The following is a 22,216-nucleotide window of genomic DNA, read 5'->3' as shown; positions in this document are numbered from 1 at the left end:
AAGTGGTATGCATCCTTTAAAACAGTGTAGCAGTGGTCCAGTATATTGCTGTCTCTGGTGGGGCATGTGATGTTCTGTCTATATTTAGGCAGTTCACGGGTGAGATTAGCTTTATTCAAATCACAGAGAACGATAATGAAAGAGTCCGGATAACGCTGCTCTGTGTGTGTGATCTGATCGGCCAGCAGTTCTAGCACCACGCTCACACGCGCGTCAGGAGGAATGTACACATAAACGAGGAAAACTCACAGCTGGAAGCCCGTTAGATGTAACGCGCTGTCCGGGATGGCTCCATTCAGCCAGGTTTCCGTGAAGCAGAGCGCAGCGGTGTCTTCCTCTCTTCCTCTCCTGACATTCAGAATGTCTTCCTCTCCTGACATTCACCCACCCATACATTTCTTATTTGTTCCATCATTCATTAATCTATCTATCTTTCTTTCTTTCCTTCCTTCCTTCCTTCCTTCCTTTTTCTCTTTCATTCTTTCTATCCATCACACATCCATCTATCCAAATTTCAATCTATTCACGCTTCTTTCCTGCCTTCCTTCTTTCTTCCCTTTTTTCTTTCTATCTTTCTTTCTTTCTTTCCTTCCTTCCTTTTTCTCTTTCATTCTTTCTATCCATCACACATCCATCTATCCACCTTTCATTCTATTCACGCTTATTTCCTGCCTTCCTTCTTTCTTCCCTTTTTTCTTTCTATCTTTCTTTCTTTCTTTCCTTCCTTCCTTTTTCTCTTTCATTCTTTCTATCCATCACACATCCATCTATCCACCTTTCATTCTATTCACGCTTATTTCCTGCCTTCCTTCTTTCTTCCCTTTTTTCTTTCTATCTTTCTTTCTTTCTTTCCTTCCTTCCTTTTTCTCTTTCATTCTTTCTATCCATCACACATCCATCTATCCACCTTTCATTCTATTCACGCTTCTTTCCTGCCTTCCTTCTTTCTTCCCTTTTTTCTTTCTATCTTTCTTTCTTTCTTTCCTTCCTTCCTTTTTCTCTTTCATTCTTTCTATCCATCACACATCCATCTATCCAAATTTCAATCTATTCACGCTTCTTTCCTGCCTTCCTTCTTTCTTCCCTTTTTTCTTTCTATCTTTCTTTCTTTCTTTCCTTCCTTTTTCTCTTTCATTCTTTCTATCCATCACACATCCATCTATCCAAATTTCAATCTATTCACGCTTCTTTCCTGCCTTCCTTCTTTCTTCCCTTTTTTCTTTCTATCTTTCTTTCTTTCTTTCCTTCCTTCCTTTTTCTCTTTCATTCTTTCTATCCATCACACATCCATCTATCCACCTTTCATTCTATTCACGCTTATTTCCTGCCTTCCTTCTTTCTTCCCTTTTTTCTTTCTATCTTTCTTTCTTTCTTTCCTTCCTTCCTTTTTCTCTTTCATTCTTTCTATCCATCACACATCCATCTATCCACCTTTCATTCTATTTACGCTTCGTTCCTGCCTTCCTTTTTCTTTCTTTCTTTCTCTATCTTTCTTTCTTTCCTTCCTTCCTTTTTCTCTTTCAAACTTTCTATCCATCACACATCCATCTATCCACCTTTCATTCTATTCACACTTCGTTCCTGCCTTCCTTCTTTCTTCCCTTCTTTCTTTCTTTCTTTCTCTTTCTTTCTTTCTTTCCTTCCTTCCTTTTTCTCTTTCATTCTTTCTATCCATCACACATCCATCTATCCACCTTTCATTCTATTCACGCTTATTTCCTGCCTTCCTTCTTTCTTCCCTTTTTTCGTTCTATCTTTCTTTCTTTCTTTCCTTCCTTCCTTTTTCTCTTTCATTCTTTCTATCCATCACACATCCATCTATCCACCTTTCATTCTATTCACGCTTATTTCCTGCCTTCCTTCTTTCTTCCCTTTTTTCGTTCTATCTTTCTTTCTTTCTTTCCTTCCTTCCTTTTTCTCTTTCAAACTTTCTATCCATCACACATCCATCTATCCACCTTTCATTCTATTTACGCTTCGTTCCTGCCTTCCTTTTTCTTTCTTTCTTTCTCTATCTTTCTTTCTTTCCTTCCTTCCTTTTTCTCTTTCAAACTTTCTATCCATCACACATCCATCTATCCACCTTTCATTCTATTTACGCTTCGTTCCTGCCTTCCTTTTTCTTTCTTTCTTTCTCTATCTTTCTTTCTTTCCTTCCTTCCTTTTTCTCTTTCAAACTTTCTATCCATCACACATCCATCTATCCACCTTTCATTCTATTCACGCTTATTTCCTGCCTTCCTTCTTTCTTCCCTTTTTTCTTTCTATCTTTCTTTCTTTCTTTCCTTCCTTCCTTGTTCTCTTTCATTCTTTCTATCCATCACACATCCATCTATCCACCTTTCATTCTATTCACGCTTCGTTCCTGCCTTCCTTCTTTCTTCCCTTTCTTTCTTTCTTTCTTTCTTCCTGTCCTGACATGACCAGTAATTTAACCGCATGGGGTTTGATCCTCAGCACAGACATCAGCTGATCTCCTTCATCGCTTACATCCCTCCTTGACTCTGCATATAATTTCTCGGCTCTTTCTGATAGACAGCTGCTAGATTTACGCAAGATATTAAATGATTGCCTTCCTCTGTTTTGCTGTTACGTTGGAGCTGGGTATGCTGATGAGACAGCTGTGTTTGTTTGGGGCTCGGGGCGGTGAGAGCTTGAGTTTCCAGCCTCCAGAGAGGCAGCAGGCCTCTATTAGGACATCAATCAAATGCCAGGCCTTAACGGCAAGCCCCGGTGCAAACTCTGTCTGGGGAAGAACATTTAGAGAGCATTATGATGTGTTTTTCCTATGTTCTGCTTGTGGGAAATCACTATCACATGTACTTCCCTCCTATTTGAAATCTTCACTGATCATTTTGAAGGTCTTACAGATTGCAGTTGCAGCTTTTGGCTTTGGTTTGTGGTTTTTTAGAGCATTAAACATAACCAAATCTTTTTAGAGCATTAAACATAACCAGATGTTATGTACTTGTGCCAACTACAACTCTATTTGAGTTTTGCAAAAGTGTCGCTTGACCAGACGCATCCAGTCACATCAATCTGTGTCTCCGTCTTGATTGTCGTCGACAGCCCTTGAGTAGCCCAGTCAACAGAATCACCACAGGAGACGCCCACTTCTGCACAACCTCTGTGGCTATCAATCAAGCAACTCTCACCTCTTTAACCACAGCACATTCGGCCTCAGGCCTGACAGCCGCTCACTTTTTGACAGAGTTTGTCTCCATGATGACACTTCTGCCCACTATCAGTCCACATCCACAAGGTCCCTTTCTCTGAGGCCGACACTAGAGTCTTTTACTATTTGATTTTATTGTTGAGTAGTTTAATTTTTTTCTAAAAACAACAAAACTCATTTATTTTTGTGGCTTCATGGAAAAATTTAGTAGCATTGTTGACCTTCAACACAGAAGTGTTCTTCATAGTTTCCTTTTACGTGAAGAGACACTTCTGAAATGCATTTACTCTAATAATCCTTAATATTTCTATGTGTAGTCTGTTTTAATGGCCCTTTTTTTATCTTATTTCTGAAGGAGGAGGTCTGTCCACAAGTGGAGGGAGAGAAGGATCAGAAATGTATGTGGACATCAGCTGTCAATGTGAAGGACAAGTTCATTTACGCCACACAGCCTTTGCTGAACAGGTTGCTCATTGTAGACATACAATCCCAGAAAGCTGTTCAGGTAAGCCAATGAATCAGTAACTAAAACATTATTCTCATGAACATACCATAGACACGTCATCTAATTTAAATAATGCTGCATTTTAATATATGTAATGTGCCATGTTTACTACATAATTCATAATCCTCAATTTTTTTTAAATTACAGTTCTAGTTGGTATATTTGAACATGTTTATTTAGCAAATGTATTCTTCATTTGCACATAGTATGCAAAGTTTTCTTTTTTTTCGGCCATGGGCACTCAATAATCTGTTGTTTGAGTAGTTTCCTCAAGTTGCTCCAAACCACCACACAAAATGATTGGAATGTTAACACGCCGTGTTCTGATTGACTGACGATCCGATGTGCTTGATCGAATCACGGTGATCGCATGTTAATGCCAAGTGTAAACGCAGCCTTAGAAGTGGCTGATGTTTCAGGCTGAAAAGTAGTTTTGTTTCAGAGTGAATGCCCAAATGAGTGCCATCAAGACTTTCTCCATGCCAGGCCTCACTTGGGTATTCCATGATTCCTTATAATGTACTGACAAGGGTCACGCTTGGGATCATTGAATCACCTGGGAGTTTGGTTTTCATTACCTCAGATTAGCAAGTGCTAATTAGCCACCTGATCTTTTAGAATCGGATAAAAATAGAGAAGAGTCTAATATTTGTCTACAAATTATGTTTTAAGCCTGAGGATTCACTATTTAACCAAAACTTTTTTGTACGATTTAAAATTTCACACATCTGCTAAGGATAGTGGCGAGAATTTGTTCATCTGTGCTGAAGAGTTTCTATTATTCAGTCTAATCCACGTAAGGAGGAAGGGATGTGCTGGGATAAAAATTCAATGTGCACATCTGCTCCCACAGATTATTGCACACATGGAGATTGACGCTGAAGACAACAATCACCCTCCTTCATTATAGCTACACACGAACACTAGTTCTCTCTTGGTTTCTTTTAATGCGGTGTGTTGACGAAACAAGCTGTGCAAATGCTCACATTGTGGAGGACTTAACAGTGAATGCTGCATCAGATGAATACACTTATCTGAAGTTAGAGACATTCTGAGGGGAAAAAAATGTCTGTCCTACTGAGAGAGAGGGTGTAATCATTTTTGCAACGCTCAATGTGCAAATTAACATTTTTTTCATATTCGTGTGCATCCATGTAAGCACAATGAGGTGTGAAAATTGCACAGTAAGGCTATCACTGCACAAAATGAATCATTTGTTTCCCAGTGGAATATCTCCAGCCAGGTGACAGAGAATGGATATGGATGCAAAGCTATTATTGCAAACGGGCTGAGCTATTGTTACTGTCAGCACTCCATTTAAAATGCACACCCATAACCAAACTCTGCATGTGCAAAAAAACATACAGCTGTGCTTTTGGAAGCGACACACGTTCTCTCTGTCATGGATAGTTGATTTGGTGGACTTGTAAACTTTTATGGTGACTTTTGTAGAATGTTAAAAAGCATGGATCAGAATCTGCTTTATGAATTAACATAATGATTTCCAGTGACAGGGACGCTTGAAAAGCAAACAATGTGGAAAATTTATCAATTTTTCATAGACGCTCTACTGACCAGGGGCAAAAATGCTGAAGCGTCTGTTTTAGTCGTGCCTAGCATGAGATAATTATAACATTTCACTCCACTTAATGATGAATACTGTGTAGCATCTTTCTAATTGGATTGTGTGCCTTTTATAAGTGAACTGACTGTAATAGTGTATATTATATCAAATGACTAAAATATGAATATATCTGTATATTTGTGAATGTAATTTATTCCTGTGTTGGCAAACATTGTCAGCATCTATTCAGAAATCTGCTGAAATATGCTGAACTGGTGTTCACGTAACATTTATTATTATTATCAATGTTGAAAACAGTTGTGCTGCATAATATTTTGGTGTAAAACGAGATTTTTTTCAGGACCTTGCTAAATAAAATTATTTGTTTCTTTTTAAAACAAAAAGTGACACCAAACTTTTAAACAGTGGTGTATGAAAGTTTACTTATTAAATTAGGTAATACATTAGATATAATTTAATTATATGATTTATTAAATTAACTTAAATGGATCATGAGGCTTTTTGAACATGAGATTTGTCCAACCCTACTATATAAACTACATTTTTAGTCATTAAATGTTACTACGTTATCTGATTTTGATAAGCAGATGGAAACTGTTGATCTGTTGTTGTCAACAGACTGTGAGCACCGACCGGGTTCCAGTGAAGCTGCACTATGACAAGTCTCATGACCAGGTGTGGATCCTGAGCTGGGGAGATCTTGAGAAAAACTTTCCAACCCTCCAGGTAAGTCAAATCACTCCAGATTCATCACTGAGTGCTAATCACCACCTGATGCCTCTTCAACAAGAGTACTGGGACGTTCTGCCTAACTACTTCTCTCATCTGATTATTCAAGTATATGAGCTGGCCCTGCTGAGAGTGTGTTTTGATGATTTTAGTTGACATTTTTGGAGCATTCCCAAGTGTTGTAAAATTGAACCAGCATAGCAAGGGGTCTCAGTGGGGTTCCATATTGCATAATTGGAACAGTCTCGTCCCCCATAATGCATAGCTTTGGTTAATCACAGACAGAATACATTGAGTTCCTCAAAGACAAGGGGAATTTTGACATTTAGAAGTTCACAAATATCCCTCTTGTGTGTGTTCCTGTGCATGATCACTCATGTTCCTATTGTGACTCTTCCATACATCAGGTGATCAGCCAAGCCAGCGGAAGCACGTCCCACCACACCATCCACACCCAGCCGGTTGGCCATCGCTTCGACAGGGTGGAGGATTTCTTCATTCCTCCCATAAGCCTCACCATCAATCACATCAGGTAAAAGAGAGAAAGACTCCCACCATATATATATATATATATATATGTGAGCGATGTATGAACATGTACAGACTGTGATTAGAACTCCTGAGAAAACAGCTCTAGTTCCGGATAGTGTGTAAATTGCATTCAGGAACTGACATTTAGATCTTAATAAACCATTTTGTGCATTCATAGTCACTCACATGAGAAAGTAGATTTAGAGGTAGTCGAGAGGGAAATGTGAGTTTAAACCCTGAATAAACAGACCAGGAGATGTGTGGATATGGAAATCTCATTTGAATTGATTAAAATCTGAGTTGAAGATTACTGAGCATGCCCTGATCCTCTTATTGTCCCCTGTTGACAGATAAATGTTTGCTTACGCTATCATGTCGTGCTAATATAAAAAAAAAAAAATTACTCAATTCCAAACGCTAGAGAGATTACTTGTTCTCTTCATTGAGAGAGCAAGTCACACTGCTGATGACAAGAGTGGCAAACAATGTAAAATGTTCACCAAAAAAATTACAATGTGACGGTCGTAAAGAAAACTTAAGCTCTGTTCCAAAATCTTGCTGTTTGCTGCCTACATACGCAGCATCTTAACTGAAAAGGAACCTCATAAGTTAGAACGCTCTATATAGTGCAACAGTGCCAGACCACTTTTTCAGCAGCCTTGGTTCCAGAAGTATTTTTTCTGTAGGAAAAAAAAAACGTTAAAGAGTTATAAGCTATGAGCCAAACCAAACTGCAGCAAGGTGAATCACAACATTACAAATTTTAATTTGAAGCTGAAAAGTATATGAAAATTGTACAAAACGTCAAAGGTACAAGGCTGTGTACTAAATGGCTTTAAAGCGAGAAAGATGAAGATGTAATTTAAGCATATACTATGCCATCAATCTACATCTTTGTAGCTTAAAGTCTGTCTTTAACGGTTTAAAAGTTATTATTAAAAATCAATTCCTCTATGGAGAAAATTAATGGGATTTTTCCAAAATCGTGTAACAAAAGTGTTACAGGAACTTTGATTAACTGATTTCAGTAGCCTTTATGTCTCCAGCACAGCTATGATGCTTTAAAATACCTCCTACATAGGCTGCTCACTAGGTTTTGGATCAGAGCCATAGACTTACCCTGTGAGGCAAGATGATTGACAGTTTCTTTGCAATCTAATCAAATCATATTCACAACATTTTAATAAGGCTATCCGGTCAAATTATCATAACTCAATCTCATGATCAGTAAATGCTAATAGCATCTATCCTGTTTACTTATCTGTGTGTAAACATCTTTTGTAGTTCAAATAGCCTGTGTCTCTTATTAGTGTTAATAAAGGTTTTGGAGAATAAGCACATTGTTGCAGTTCAGTTGCAGATGCTCAGCACAGCCAGTGACCAGCTTTGTTAAAAGACAGGATCTTAGTCCCACAATAGAGAGTTCATCCGGAGGATACAGCGTAATGCACAAAGACCAGTTTAATTTTCAATCCTTTTGAGGCCTGAGATAATACGGCTTACACGCATGCCACACACACACTCACAAAATACACACTCTCCTCATAGACGAGTCACTGAACCCAGCTGTCTGCTTTCGCCCTAATATTTACTAGCAGTAATACTGCGCTAGTTGATACGTGCCGCACTACAGTTCGGTTCCTGTCACTGGAGTTCAGTGTGTGTCAGTCTCGTTTTTCTTGAATAAACTGCTGGACGCTCAGTTGAAGGTATGTACACTTTTTTTAGTGCTCTGTCCCAGTAGGCTGGTGACATTTAGCAGTGCTGTCCGCTCTCTGATGGAGTAATGTGTTTCAGTGCTCCAAGTCAACAGAGTGCAACATCAGCGCTCTATACTGAAATAGAGGTTGACACCAGTGTAAAGTATTACAGCCCTCTGATCTTCGCCTGGCAAGAGTTTGGATTTAGCACATGACATTAGCTTTTAGTTGTGTTTCTTTGTAAACGCCATTATGTAAGATGTTTGAGGAATTACATCATTGATCTAAAGGGAATAAGATAAAGATTGAGAGAGTGATTATGTAAGAAAAAACAGACTCTCAGATCAAGACCAGACATGCTGATCTCAAAGGTATTTTATATAAAGTGTATTGACAGCCTCTGAAACAACTAAATCCCTTTTACACACATTACAAATCTTCTGAAGAATGGTTGGAACTGGATTTGCCACAATCTCAAGCTAAATAGTCAATCCCATGCTTGCATTTATCAGTTACAATAAATGATACTTTGTCTGAGAAAGATCGTTTTAATGGCATTTTTATAGGCCTAAATGAAACACTGATTGAGAGTCCAGAAACCATAGCGGCACCCCTGTTAACAGGCATCACATATGAAAAACATAATGTATTTAAATCATGTTGACACAATTGACCCTTCACCAGGAGTTTGATTGACAGGTGATCTGACCAATCATAACGGCGAATCTGCAGTTTTTGTCAGACAAACAAACCAGGCTGGAGAGTAGATTATGTCAGTGGATGTGGACTTGAAAAATGGTGTGTATTGACGTCTTTCCGAGAAAAAAAAGAAAAAGAAACATCAAAAATATATAAGCTCACCAAGGCTGCATTGATTTGATCAAAAATACAGTAAAAATGTGTAAACTGATTATAAAATAGACAACCTATTCTATGACTCTCAGATGATTTGTGAACATTTGTACATCTCTAAAGTTGCACACACAAAAGGTTTCATTTTTTAGAAACTATTTTTACATTGATACTGTACATATCAGTGTTTATCTAACTATAAACGCATGCTAGGACCGAACTTTACGCACGAATACCCATGAATAATAAATAGATCAACCAGAGAGCTCAGCGTGCCTTGTAAATTTATATGAATTTACTTGAGTAATCCTCAGGAGGATATTGATTTTTGTGAATATGCTGACATAATAAGATCTGCGACTGGTAAACAGCGCCGGTGTCATTTGTACAAAACACTGTTGTAAGGAGGAATGTTTGGTGATCCGTGATCCAATAATTACTTCATTCGTTTCTCATTTGAAATGCCTCATATATTTTGACTTCACCTGTGGCAGTGAACTGTTGAGGAGGGATTTCTACAGGGGAGAGACTGCATGTGCCATTTTAGTCAGCTTGTCAAATTATTTTAGCATTTACACACCTTCACACAGGGAAAATAACAGCCTACAAGAGTCCCATTCACAGCATTCATTGACTTTCTGTCATGCTTTTATCCACAACCAGCCTGCGGGCAAATAAGTTTACATGTCAACAGTAAAAAAAAATACATTACTTATTTCTTTTCTTTTAATTGTACAGTAAGCCCTTTACTAATGCTAAATACACATTTTCAGTCTAAAGTGTTGGTCAGATAAATATTCAAGGTGTTTGTATAAATGCAAGTATTGCCATGAATGATTAAATGTGTTTTGTTTGTTCATAAGAAAGGTTGTTTGGGATGCCTAAGGTTTAGTTAGGAAAAAGCATTGATTTACAACAGGAAAGTGCCTCTATTAATTGCCCTGCAGTGCATAAACAAACACAGAAATCACAAAGTATACACAGTGCTACAAAAACACTTGTTTGTTTTGTTTTTTATTATCAAAATACAGAGCTGTCCTCTTGTATATTGACTGCATGGGTAGAGGCTAGTGACTTTATAGAGTAATGAAATCAGCAGCAGATATCCATATGACAGAGCTGTGTGTGCCAGCTCAAAAAGATGAATGTGACTCTTAAGTATCCTATTCTGGGGATACATCATTACATGCCCCTGTAGAAATGTTTTATATCTAGCACTACAAAACCTATTTGTAATCATTATTCAGTGATGCATGATTCCTCATGGGTTGCATCAAACATACATCTGTTTAACAAAGCTGAAAGCTGATTCTGAAAGCATTGTAGTGACCCCCATAGCACACAGGCCTGTTTTTTAAAGCATATCCAGGATGAATTGTATCATTGATATATGTTCGTGAGTGCTAGCAGCAGCCATCTTCATTGTTTTATTCATGTTCTTGTTGCATTGGATTTACCAACAAAATTTTACATGCACAAAATTCCAAGTTATGCAAAGGTATTGGGCACCAAGTGCAACTTTAAATTTCATGAGAAAATGTAGCTACATGTAGGTTAATGCATTTAATAGACAGGAAAAAAAAATTGCAACATTTTACAATAAATTCACACTGTTCCTTCCTTTCTGTCCTTTGTTGTTTCTGTAGGGTAAATATATTTTCCATTTTGGTGTCTTTTTTAATCTATGAAATGAAATGTCAGAAGCAGAAGAAACTTTGTGCAAAGGCAGAAAATCACACATGTAAACAACTTTTTATTTCTTGATTTATTTATTTATTTAGCATCATGAATGTTTATGCAAAGTTTAGGCACATACAGTAAATGTGCAAGATCTTTGTGCAAGATCTCCAAATCAGTGGGTCAGTTTGATCCACATTTAAACTGCTAGAAACACTGGTGAAACTATTTCTTCTAGAATTTTTTTTTGACTCTTACACATTTAAGGTGATATATGTGCACTGTTTTTGACACATAGATGTGATTTGGAAAGTATATACAAAATTGCCCTCCTCAGTGGTTTCAAATCATCAAAATGTAACACTTTGAAAAGTAAAAAAAGAGAAAGAACCTTTATTGTAGCTTGTCAAATACAAGATTCATATTATTTCAATATGACTAATTTTTATATAATTTGAGGTCAGTTTGACCCTTAATCCAAACAGAGAAGCTATTTTATTAACACAGCAGGAGAGAATTTTTCTTGCTAGCAAAATAATCCTATTTACAATTGAAGTGTATGACTGGGTATTGAACACACACTTTTACATTCATATTCCGTGATCTCGCCCCCCAGTGTCCGGATCCATCGCCAGGTCTTCTTCCCGGACCTCATAATTTAGAAATTAAGCCCCGAGCATATCGTCACAGCCAAAACAGCCTGGCCTGTGGCTAATAGATGGACACCGGCTGCCAACTGGTGGAGCTCATCACGGGTGGTGATAATCTGTCCCATTGGTCCACAGCAGATGTGGCCTTTTGGCCAGACGCAGACAGTGGCCACATTCTCGAGTGCATAAAAGAAGATGGATGTCAGGGTTTGAAGTCTGTGCTAGAATTGATTGGAGAGCATGCAGATTTAATTGGACTTTGTCAGATCCTTTATTTCCCTCACCAACTTCATTTGTTCTTGGTTCTTCTGAGAATTTTTTTATAGCAAATAATTGGGCTCTTTGGATTTCTCAGTGGATGAGACAAAGTGTGGATGATTAATTTTTTATTGAAATCAATTATGAAACCAGACATCTGGCAGAGGATATTTATCATGGACTGATGAACAGAGATGTGACATTGAATTCTTTCTCTCTCTTAAAGCTTTTGGATCTTCCTCATTAGACTTGAACCTGCACTCTGGGTTTATTCACTCAGAAGCTTCGTTTGTTACATTTGGTGTGGCAGCTACTTCTTATCCAAAGCAACTTACACTTCATTAATTGCAAGCGCAGTGCCCTCGGGGCAACATTACTCAAGTGCGCAGTGGAGTTAGATCCAGTTCCAGGGACACTTTAACTTGTGATCGGAGCTTTTATTTCATCAATGCAGATCCTTAATAATTACAAAGCTTCAGGGTTGCGCAAAAGTCAGAATTCATGAACTGGCTTTCTATCAGTTCATGAGTTGTCTAGAAGAGGAATTTACTATTTGCAATTTGCAAGGAAACTCAACAGTTATGTGACAAAATTTTCAACAAAACAGAAATGATTTCATCTTTAGTTTGACTAATTGTGCCTATTGATGCTTGTAGAATATTGTTCCCCAAATTATTAGACAAAACTATCAAAATAAGATTTTAATTTTGTCATAGAGCACCATAAAGCACATTTTATGGTCCATAAAATTATATTATTGTCATGAAATAAGTTTTAATTATAAGATTAACTTATGTTTTATATACTAAAAGATTTGTTTACAAAAAGATACAAATTAAAGCTGCAGTCCGTAACTTTTTTTGGTTAAAAATTATACGAAATCAATTTTTGAACAAATACATAACCAGCCTTACCTTAGCCCGATTCACAACGGAAAGCGTATAATAATGTTTTCTAATTTAAGTGGTACTGGTAAGTTTTTGCGGGAAATTCTAGCATGCCGCCGCATCATTACATCACGACTGTAAACAAAGAATGAGTCCCAGCTAGTAGGCTATATCGCGTGATGTTGCTGCAGGTGGCGGATCGTTTATAGCCTTTTCTCACAGCAGCTGGAATAATTAAATGTATCATTTTGATGGCAGATTATGTGTTTAAAACACATGTAAGTGTCTGAAATTAGATTATATTCCAGTTTTAAATATGCATCTGGTTACATATACATGGGATTACACAAGTTTTGTATTTTAAAGAGAGCCAGCTCTTAGGAAGAATATTTTGCTTTTTAGGTTAAAATAATTTCTCTATATGAAATTCGAATGGTATGACAATTAGAGACTGTGCAGAAATTGGAATCTACATGTAACGCTAATACACACTACATACATACACGTAGTCATGCAATGCTGATGTTGTTAACATTAACAATTTGAGAACAAAGTATAACAATAATAATAATTTGCACGGTTTGATGTGATATGAGCTAACAGATCGTTAGATTTAATCACCATTGGTAGCGCAATTTTATTGTAATGCTTTTTTCCTCAGTTGGTCAGAACTAAAAGTGGCAGACTTGTTACTTACTTGTTCCGATGGCAATATCCGGTGAAAATTCTTATTTGGGTCATACTTCCAAGACGTAGGCTAGAATCTGTGATTCTGAAGTACAGTATCCACACCGGTGCGAGCCACACATACTCCTTAAAACATTAGATTCAGCCACGCTGAGGAGCTGAGCCGACGCGCAAACCATGTAAAGAAAATAATTCTGCAAATAACTGCAGTTGCAGGTTTCAAACAGAGATGGCGACAGAAAGGCAAAACTTACGGACTGCAGCTTTAAATAAAAGCTATGCATACACAGCAAGTATATGAATGCTTGCATTTTTTTTTTTATCAAATTCCAATTTGACATCCCTTTTTCTACCTCAGTTGAAAAGGATTGAATTGGAATATAAAAGGCATTATTTAAAAAGTGTGATTTAATTCTGAATGCCACAAAACCCTGGTGAGCTTGTTCTTCTGACAAAGAAACATTAAATAGTTGTGTTGAATGAATGTTTTTCTTGACAGAAACTGATATCTATGTCTAACGCATATTTTTTCTATAATAGGTTTGGTATCATCCTCCACAAGAACGAACCAGCTCTTCATAAGATCGATTTGGAAACCACCTCCTATGTGAAAAACATTAGTCTGCAGCAGTACGATTGCATCCCACAATCCCTCGCCTACACACACCTGGGCGGATACTACTTCGTCAACTGTCGGCCAGACTCAACAGGTGCGGTACGGCCACAATTAATCATCGATAGCGTAACAGACAATGTCATCAGTTCAAATGGGGATGTGAGTGGCACACCTTATGTCTCTCCTGATGGCCACTATTTAGTGAGCGTGGACGACCGTGATGGGCTCATGCGCTTGCAGCATGTGTCCATGCGGGGTGAGATCGGCCAGCCCTTTGACATTCACACCAACCTCCACCTGTCCGATCTGGCCTTCATGCCCTCGTTCACCGAGGCTAACCAGTATAACGTGTTTGGCAGCTCGGGCCGCCAGACGGATGCTCTTTTTGTGGAGCTCAGCACCGGTAACGTCAGAATGATCAAGAGCCTAAAGCAGCCCACGCCAGCTGCTCAGTGGCCTTGGAACCGCCAGAACAGGGTCATGACTGGCAGCGGGCTGTTCGGACAGTATCTCATGACACCGTCTCAAAGCTCCCTGTTTATACTGGATGGGCGGCTGGATAAACTCAACTGTGAGATCACTGACGTTCCCTTGGGAAATACTGTGGTGTGGGTGGGAGAGGCGTAAGCCGTTTTAAAGGGGCTTGAGAGGGAAACAAACAAACAGGTTGCACTGAATTTGGTCTCCGTTTAATTTATTGAGAATAAAATAAGTCTCAACGTTTGGAACAAAGAACAAAATTGACTGTTCAAAAACCTGCACTGGAAAAGAGAACTTGGGAAATGCTTGTTTTCGATAAGCTAGCCAGGCTAAATAGCTCATAAGTAGTTTCTCTAAAAATATTAGGTGGTGTCAAACTAGCATTGGTATCCTTTAATAAGAAAGTCAGTAAGAATCACTTTGTTTGAAGGTGAGAATTGTTTAACTGATTGATTGATTGAATCGATTCAACTGATACGGACCCAGAAAAACAGTGATTTTTGGCATCTTTTAGGAATTATATTTCCTCATCTCCCTGTTAACACCTAAAACACACATACAAAATGCATTCGGCCCATTTTTTTCCAGTGCCTTGAAGGAATACTCATTAAAAAAAAAAAGTAAACATAATTATTCCCCCCGAGCCTGTGGATTAAACCCTCCTCGGCTATTCCACACGCAGAGTGAAAAGGAGAGCCACACTTAAATTTCACCTGTTTATAACTCCCACAGACCCCGAGGCATATCTAGCTTATTAAAACAGCGTCGTGCTGGGAAAGTGTCACCTACTGTGGATATTGAGATATTGGTAATGATGTGTTTGACAACTGTAAATCTTCATGAAATGTTCGGGTGTAAGAATGATGACACCAAGAAGTCTTTGTGTTGAACCCCCAATTAAAACCTATATGAAAACCAACACTGGTTAGATCAGTGAACAACTGAGAACGAGTCTGTTACACAATAGAAAACATAACATACCTAGGGACGGTTCTGATCCTGTATAATCTTAGTAAGAGAGGTTGTAGAGTTTCAAGGGCACATAAAGAATCAAGTTTTAGTTGACTCAGCAGTCACAGCCACTGCCGTAAGAGTCCGCTTTCAGTAACTGGTGCGTCGCGTGGTGTGATGTTAGACATAATTTATGCATTGCAAGGGTTATATAGCTGGGGAATATTTATTTAAGAGTTTGAGAGTCACAATGCTACAAGAGCACGAACAAAGGAATCTTTTAGTGTCTGTAGGAAGCACAAGCATGTGCTCACGATGTTGAAATATTTCCTCAATGGACAGAGACTATGCATTTTCATTGACACGCCAGCCAATAGGCTGCATGAATTGAGCTTTTCCCCCCAAATTACTTATATATATGTTATCATGTTTTAGATTTTGTATATTTTGTTAAAATGCATACAATATGGCTTTTTATCAACTGTATTTTCCTTATTCCCAGACTGTTTGGTTTTTTTAGTGACTTTTACTTATGTTCTGTAAATAGCAGGTTGGTCTACGCTCGCGTACAACAAATTAGCTAGCCGAAAGTCATCTTCAAACAGTTCAGGTTGATTCATTTCCCCTCGTTTATTTTTAAGATAAGAGAGCTGCACTGTCTTTGTTCCACAAATGACCAAGTACATTGTGATGTCACATCCAGAGATTTCATCAGCTCCATGTAGCCATGTACGTTGATTCTCGTGGTTGTTATTTATGTAGAAACATGCTTGACATTTTGGCAGTTAAATAAAGCCTATAACTTTGAAAAAAAAAGGGTTTTGGGTATTATTTTGTCTCTGTAATATGAGTGGAATGGACTGGAAAATGAATTGAAATCCCAATCCGCATAAATTTATGCATTAGTGCATCAACAAATTTGATGGATTCAGTATGAATCTTTTCACCTGGAAAGAATTAAGAGATTCATTCAAAGCATAAATGTTATTTATCTTGCAGAATGTCATCATTTGCGATTCAATAATACATCATGCTCCACTAGACAGCCAAACTTAATTTATTAAAACTCACTTTATAAAGCTGAAGCATGCTATTGCACACAAATAATAAGCACGCTGTAACAAGTTGAAAGCAGCAGGTTTTTAGGCACAATTTGGTAAAAAAAGACTCACATACTTGACTCTGGGAACAAATGAACCAATGACATACATTTGGGCAAATTAATGTCAGAAAAGCTAGTTTTCATTTTATTTTACTTCTGTCCTCCTTTCCACTCCCTCTTCCCTCCACTGTCTTCTTTTTTCCTCTTTCTCTCCTTCTATCTGTATTCCTTCCCTCCTCTGCGACTCTGATCCATTACGTTAATAGTCTTCTTTTTTCAGTCTCGCTCATAATGCCAAATGAATGCACAAGTTGCTGCATGAACGAAACTAAGGTGGCACTGCAATTATCTATTGTCGGTCGTTTATCTTTCCTCCATTCTCTCCTTCTCTCATTACAGGCCACACACCAACCGTTTTTGGAGAGCTTTTCGGATAATTTAGTGGTCACAGTTTAATATATTCATGCCCTTCCTTTTCTAGGTCTGTTCACCATCACTCATCTCGTTCACAATTGTCCAATGGCCCAAAAATATGCAGTGCTTGAAAAAAATGGAAGTACAAAACATGCTAAATTTAAGGCCAAGGACGATAACTTAAGTGTTATAATTCAATGAGTATAGCGAAGTCCACACCACAGCTACAGCCATAACAACACAGAGGAACAATATAATTGAAGTCACTTTTAGAACGATTTTTTCTAGCTGATGAACAGTAAAAACATTGACAGGTAATCAGATTCTTTAATTGGCTTACCTTTTCACAGTTGGTTCTTGTAATCCTATTTTTATCACATTTGAAACTCAGTACCTTAAAGATCCCTTCTCATAATTGTATCTTTAGTTAGTAAATGCAACTTCAAAAATTGGTTTATAAAAATGTAATTTTACATTGGCAGAGCCTGGCAAAGCCAACACGCTACTGGGCAGCAACGTTAGGTGTATACAATTTACTGTACAGACACACTCAACTTCTTTGTTCATGGTGGTTTTATGGGACTGTTCCATCTGCCCTTCTTAATAAAAGGGAATTGTCCGAGCAGGTCTCTCTGCTGTACTTCCCCTTACCGTGTTGGCTGACCCATACTACTTCTGCTGCTTCTCATCTGCTCGTGTCAAAAAATTAATTTTAGTTAATAGCGGCAAAGAGTACAGGTCAAGTTAATTAAGTCAGTGAAATCACAAAATGAAATGCAACTAATTGCGCCCACGCTACTTGGATAATTAAATTTTCAAATTGTATTCAACCAGGATTTGAGGCTTCAGAGATAGCAAGATGGCATAACATAAGCATTTTTTATTCATTATGTTATGAAACTGTGCTATTTATATTCATTTTGAATTCCTAATTGATCATTTATTGCCTTTTACTAGTTGACTGCCACACGTTGAAACAGTATTTCTCTGTCAGTATCAATTGTACAGCTTATCAGTGCCTTGTTTCCAGGTGTCAGGCATCTGTGGCCAGAGGTCCCAGGGCATTAGCCCCATTGGCCTCAGTCGTAATCCCTCCTTGATCCTCGCTCAGATTTCTAGAGATTTAATGATGAAGAGGTCACAGAGGTTGATTCCTGCTCTGTATCACTTCAGTGATTCACACAGAATTCACGCAGTCAGTTTTTGGGATTGACTCACAGATGTAACCCTTGAATTGTCCCGTTCATTCAACAGCCTGCCGGAGCAACTCAAATATTCTCTAAATAAATGAGTAACTAAAGTCAAATACCATTTTTGTTCTTAAGATATCTGTGAATAATGTCTGTAACTACATTGACAGTGATGAAAGTAAAGTATACTTCAAGGAAGTATAACTATAAAAATATCTATATTAGTGCCAACATCAGTGGACAATAATGTTCTGTTTATTATAGGGGGCACTGCAGTTACAGTATGTCGTCCGATCACTTTAAATAGAGTGCTGCAGTCATGACGTATTTTTGTAGGCCAATTCAAAAGTTAGCATCACCCTAGTTCCCTTGACAAAGTCCCATTAGGATGTTCCCATTGGCTTTTGGATTATTGCAGAAAATAATCTTAGAGACCAACGAAAGTTTGTAATTCTTACACATTTTGTTCATCATGATAACCGTCACAAATTAACAATGTTATGGATTTTTAAGGCTAAATGTAGGTTATAAACAAACAACATGATCACATGACTTCAATATCACCATCACTAAGCGTCCCACAACTCAACTTTCAGTCTCTATTTACAGTTTTTCTCAGTCGCTTTGGTGCATTTCTCAGATAAGAAATGAAATATTCAAAACTACTTGTTCAACCTCCACATCAGCTAGTCACTTGTGTACGTCATAAAAGCAGTTTCTCATTCTTTTGAACAAGTTGCGATTGCTTTGGTACATTCATGCAATTGATTATGTACATTTTGTCTGCGCTTTCCTACATTATCAGTTGCTAATGTCATGTTGCTCAAAATGTATTATATAGTTCTCTGTGCAATAGTCTTACCACTCAAAACATCCAGTCATTAGTTCATTGTATAAGTCATTAAATGCAAAATGGTTGATCTAGTTGTCATAAACTGTCAAGCATATTTTCTGCACATTTCTATTAGCCTTTTTGTAAATTTGCCATGAATTGTGCAGGTGCATCTTGACTTTCACTAATGAAGAGAATGTAGACCAATCAATGATAAATTAGTCCTCTGAAAGGTGCATCTCATGAACCTTCAATTGGAAAGCATATATAGACAGAGGACAGCACAAGAGTTACAAATTCTGACAATGGATGAACATCCAGGAAACGATCAGGGTCAACAGCTGAGAGGAAGAAGAGGAGTAAGAATGCATGGTGGAAGGGTACAGAGGCAAAACAGAGGAAGAGGCAAAAGAGGCCAAGTACGGAGGCGCATATCAGATGAAATAAGGGCCACTTTGTGGGCCATGTTGTCACTCAAGGCCTTACAATGGCGGGTCGAAGGGTGCAGCTAAATATTGGGAGATTGACCATATCCTCAATAATTCGAAACTGTTTCTTTCAATCAATATCCCACATATAGTAATGTGTAAATTTGTACTTTTGAAATGGATATATGGCATATATAAGAAGTGCAGCCTCCTGCATTTCAATACAGTAACTGCCAAACTGTTGCCATACATCAGGTAATGCTAACAGAGTGCACTGTTATATTGACAACATGACTAAGCATTTTGACTATCTTGTTTGTGAACGATGACACAAGGACTTTTCATTCTGATGGCACTGATATGTTCATTGACAATTACTTTTGAGAGATGAACTAAAGATTCTGAGTAAGTTATAGGCATTTGAACGTAATCCATTGTGTGGTGCTGTTTGTACGAATAGTTTTGAGAAATGCACATACTTCTTTGCAAATATTAAGGATGACTCGAGAAATGCAGCAAAGCGACTGAGAAAAACTGTAAAAAAAAAAATAATCCCTCAAAGTCTGAGATAGATGATGAGCAGATGAGTTCACCTGTTCTGTGTGATTATGTTTAATGTCCCCAACAACCTCTGTAGTCCCATTTAGCCACTTGTTAGCAACCACATTTTTCAAAACAAGTAATATAAGATTGTTTCGAAAAATGTGCCAAAGCAATTGAGAAAAACTGTAAAACATCATGAGCAACCATTACTGGTGTATTTTGTGTCATAGAATAAAATGTAAAAATATATTAAGCTTGTGTTAACCACAGACCTTATTTCAGGCATTTAACCAAAAACCCATTCAAAAAAACCATTGACTTTACGACGATGGAACTAGAAGTGCTAATTCGTTTGCAGGTTTGCACTCCTACAGCACTCTATACTCAAAGTCTTTGAAGTCAGAGGGACTCCGAATCTTATCAATGTTTGTATCATTCATCAGATAGAAAAAAATTCAACAATATCGTTCCTCTGTCGTAATTGTAAAAGGGATAGTTCACCCAAAAATGAAAATTCTGTCATCACTCTTCACTTGCTCTAAACCTGAATGAGTTTTCTGTTAAAAAAAAAAAAAGCTATTTTGAATAGCCAATTTTGTGCTCAACAGAGGAAAAAAAACTTAGAACATGAGGATGAGTAAATGATGAGTTTTCATTTTTGAGTGAACTATCCCCTGAAGGCCTGTTCACAGCAAGAATGCTAACTATAAAGCTAAGCATGTTAGCATTTTCACAAACGAAAATAACGCTCAGTTTATTATAAGCATGCACTGCATTTATGTAATTTGCCATTCTAATGCTCAAGATCTTTAACGTCAAGCAGATTCTGACTGGTTATTGATGTTTTTACTGTTCGTCAGCTGGAAAGAAATCATTCTGAAATTGTCTGATTCCAACAATATCATTACTTTGTGTCCTTATCTTTATACTTGTGGTGTGAACTTTACTATTCTCATAGAATTAGAATGATTATTAGAACTTTATTGTTAGCATGGTATGAATGGGCCTTTTTACAAATGACACAATCCTAAATAAGCACATCCATCAAAACTCATTTAATTGACAGCAGCTTTGAATGCTTGTATAATTTTTAATTACAAAGTGTAGCATTTGTGTCATTTTTTGTATATTTATGCATATCTATAGCAATGATAATGTACATTAAAAGCTGTGTACAGCAGTATTTAAATTAGTTCAAGTTGACTGACTCCCTATTTTGTGTGTGTGTATCTGAGAGAGAGAGAGACACACACACACAATGTCCTTTGAAATCACATCATCACATTGCACTGACTGTCATCAGTAAGGTTACACCACCGCTGCCCCGAAACACGGGTGAACAGACAGTGAAGCAGTGGAGCTGCACACAAACACACACACCGCTGCTAACAGGTTTTGTTTACCAGACTACAACGCCTCAAAGCGCAAGACAGCAGCTCAGCCTGTCAAAACTCCGTCTGAAACAATGTAAATGTGTCAGTGGTCTCAAGGTATATCAGAACACCTGAGGTTTGAATGTAGTTTTTAATTTTTAGCTGAACCTTTCCTTCCACAGCTAATATCGCAAGATGTGTGCACAAAAATGTGTTTATAGCATGAAAACTGTCAGAATTAGGTAAAAACTGAGAATTAATATCTGAATATCCTTTGTATTCATTCCAAACAAGGCTGTTGTTGCAGCAGTAGGCAGAGATGCGCTAATGTATTAGCATCAATGTCACTTCAATGTCACAGTGGTTAGCCTAGCGTACCTGTCAGAGCTTGAGCAATAAAACACCTGCCAGAAGTGATACTGAAGGCAAATAATCACTTTCCATAATGGCTTTGCTCATTTGGTCTGCAGAGGAGTCTTAATTAGACTTTTGTGAAGTTGAAAGGACTCATTCACAGAGGACCTTGCCGAAGGACGCGATAACATGGTGCTAACCACCTCACCGCAATGTCTCTGCTATATATCTGCTACCCCTCCGTTTTATTTCAGGAGGTTTCTCATAATTACAAATCACACGTTCCACCCATTTTTCAGATGCTGTCGACAAGGGGGTGGGAACGTACGGAGATTGCAGCAGCTAGCATGTTAGCGCCATCATTCATCTCTGAACATGGCTGTGAACAGAAGCAAGCTAATTGAGTCACAAATCAAAAGGACCAGGAGTGTACGGGCTCAGAAAGCATGAGAGAGTGAGTGAGTGAGGCCACTTCATCCATATGAGCCTGGGATCTGTGCCAAAGTGCCATCATTAGAGAAATGTCCCTCATCCTGTCACTTATGAGACTGAATACACTGCCAGACGGACGCATAACTGCTCTCCCTCACATAAGGTTGCCATGTTTAGCCAGAGCAAATGGATATGCATAGATCCATGAAGACGAAGGAATGTTATTGGAACCGGCATGTAGGATGAATATTTCAGGAAAATGTCA

General features: G+C 37.9%; 1 protein-coding gene across 2 annotated transcripts in view; it reads left to right on the top strand.

The window, feature by feature from the left end:
• Positions 1–16,100, top strand: part of fstl5 (follistatin-like 5) — a 138,320-nt gene extending 122,220 nt beyond the window's left edge. For both annotated transcript variants that reach the window (XM_016476621.1, XM_016476620.1), the window contains exons 13-16: positions 3,531–3,680; positions 5,884–5,991; positions 6,402–6,526; positions 13,777–16,100. In XM_016476621.1, coding sequence (XP_016332107.1) covers positions 3,531–3,680; positions 5,884–5,991; positions 6,402–6,526; positions 13,777–14,479 — 1,086 coding nt within the window. In that variant the 3' untranslated portion in view covers positions 14,480–16,100. The remainder of the gene's footprint in view (positions 1–3,530; positions 3,681–5,883; positions 5,992–6,401; positions 6,527–13,776) is intronic.
• Positions 16,101–22,216: the final 6,116 nt, after the last annotated feature.

The sequence above is a fragment of the Sinocyclocheilus anshuiensis genome, unplaced genomic scaffold (assembly GCF_001515605.1).
Source record: "Sinocyclocheilus anshuiensis isolate Anshui unplaced genomic scaffold, SAMN03320099.WGS_v1.1 scaffold328, whole genome shotgun sequence".
NCBI classification, from domain to species: Eukaryota; Metazoa; Chordata; class Actinopteri; order Cypriniformes; family Cyprinidae; genus Sinocyclocheilus; species Sinocyclocheilus anshuiensis.
This window is presented reverse-complemented; position numbering and strand designations above follow the sequence as displayed.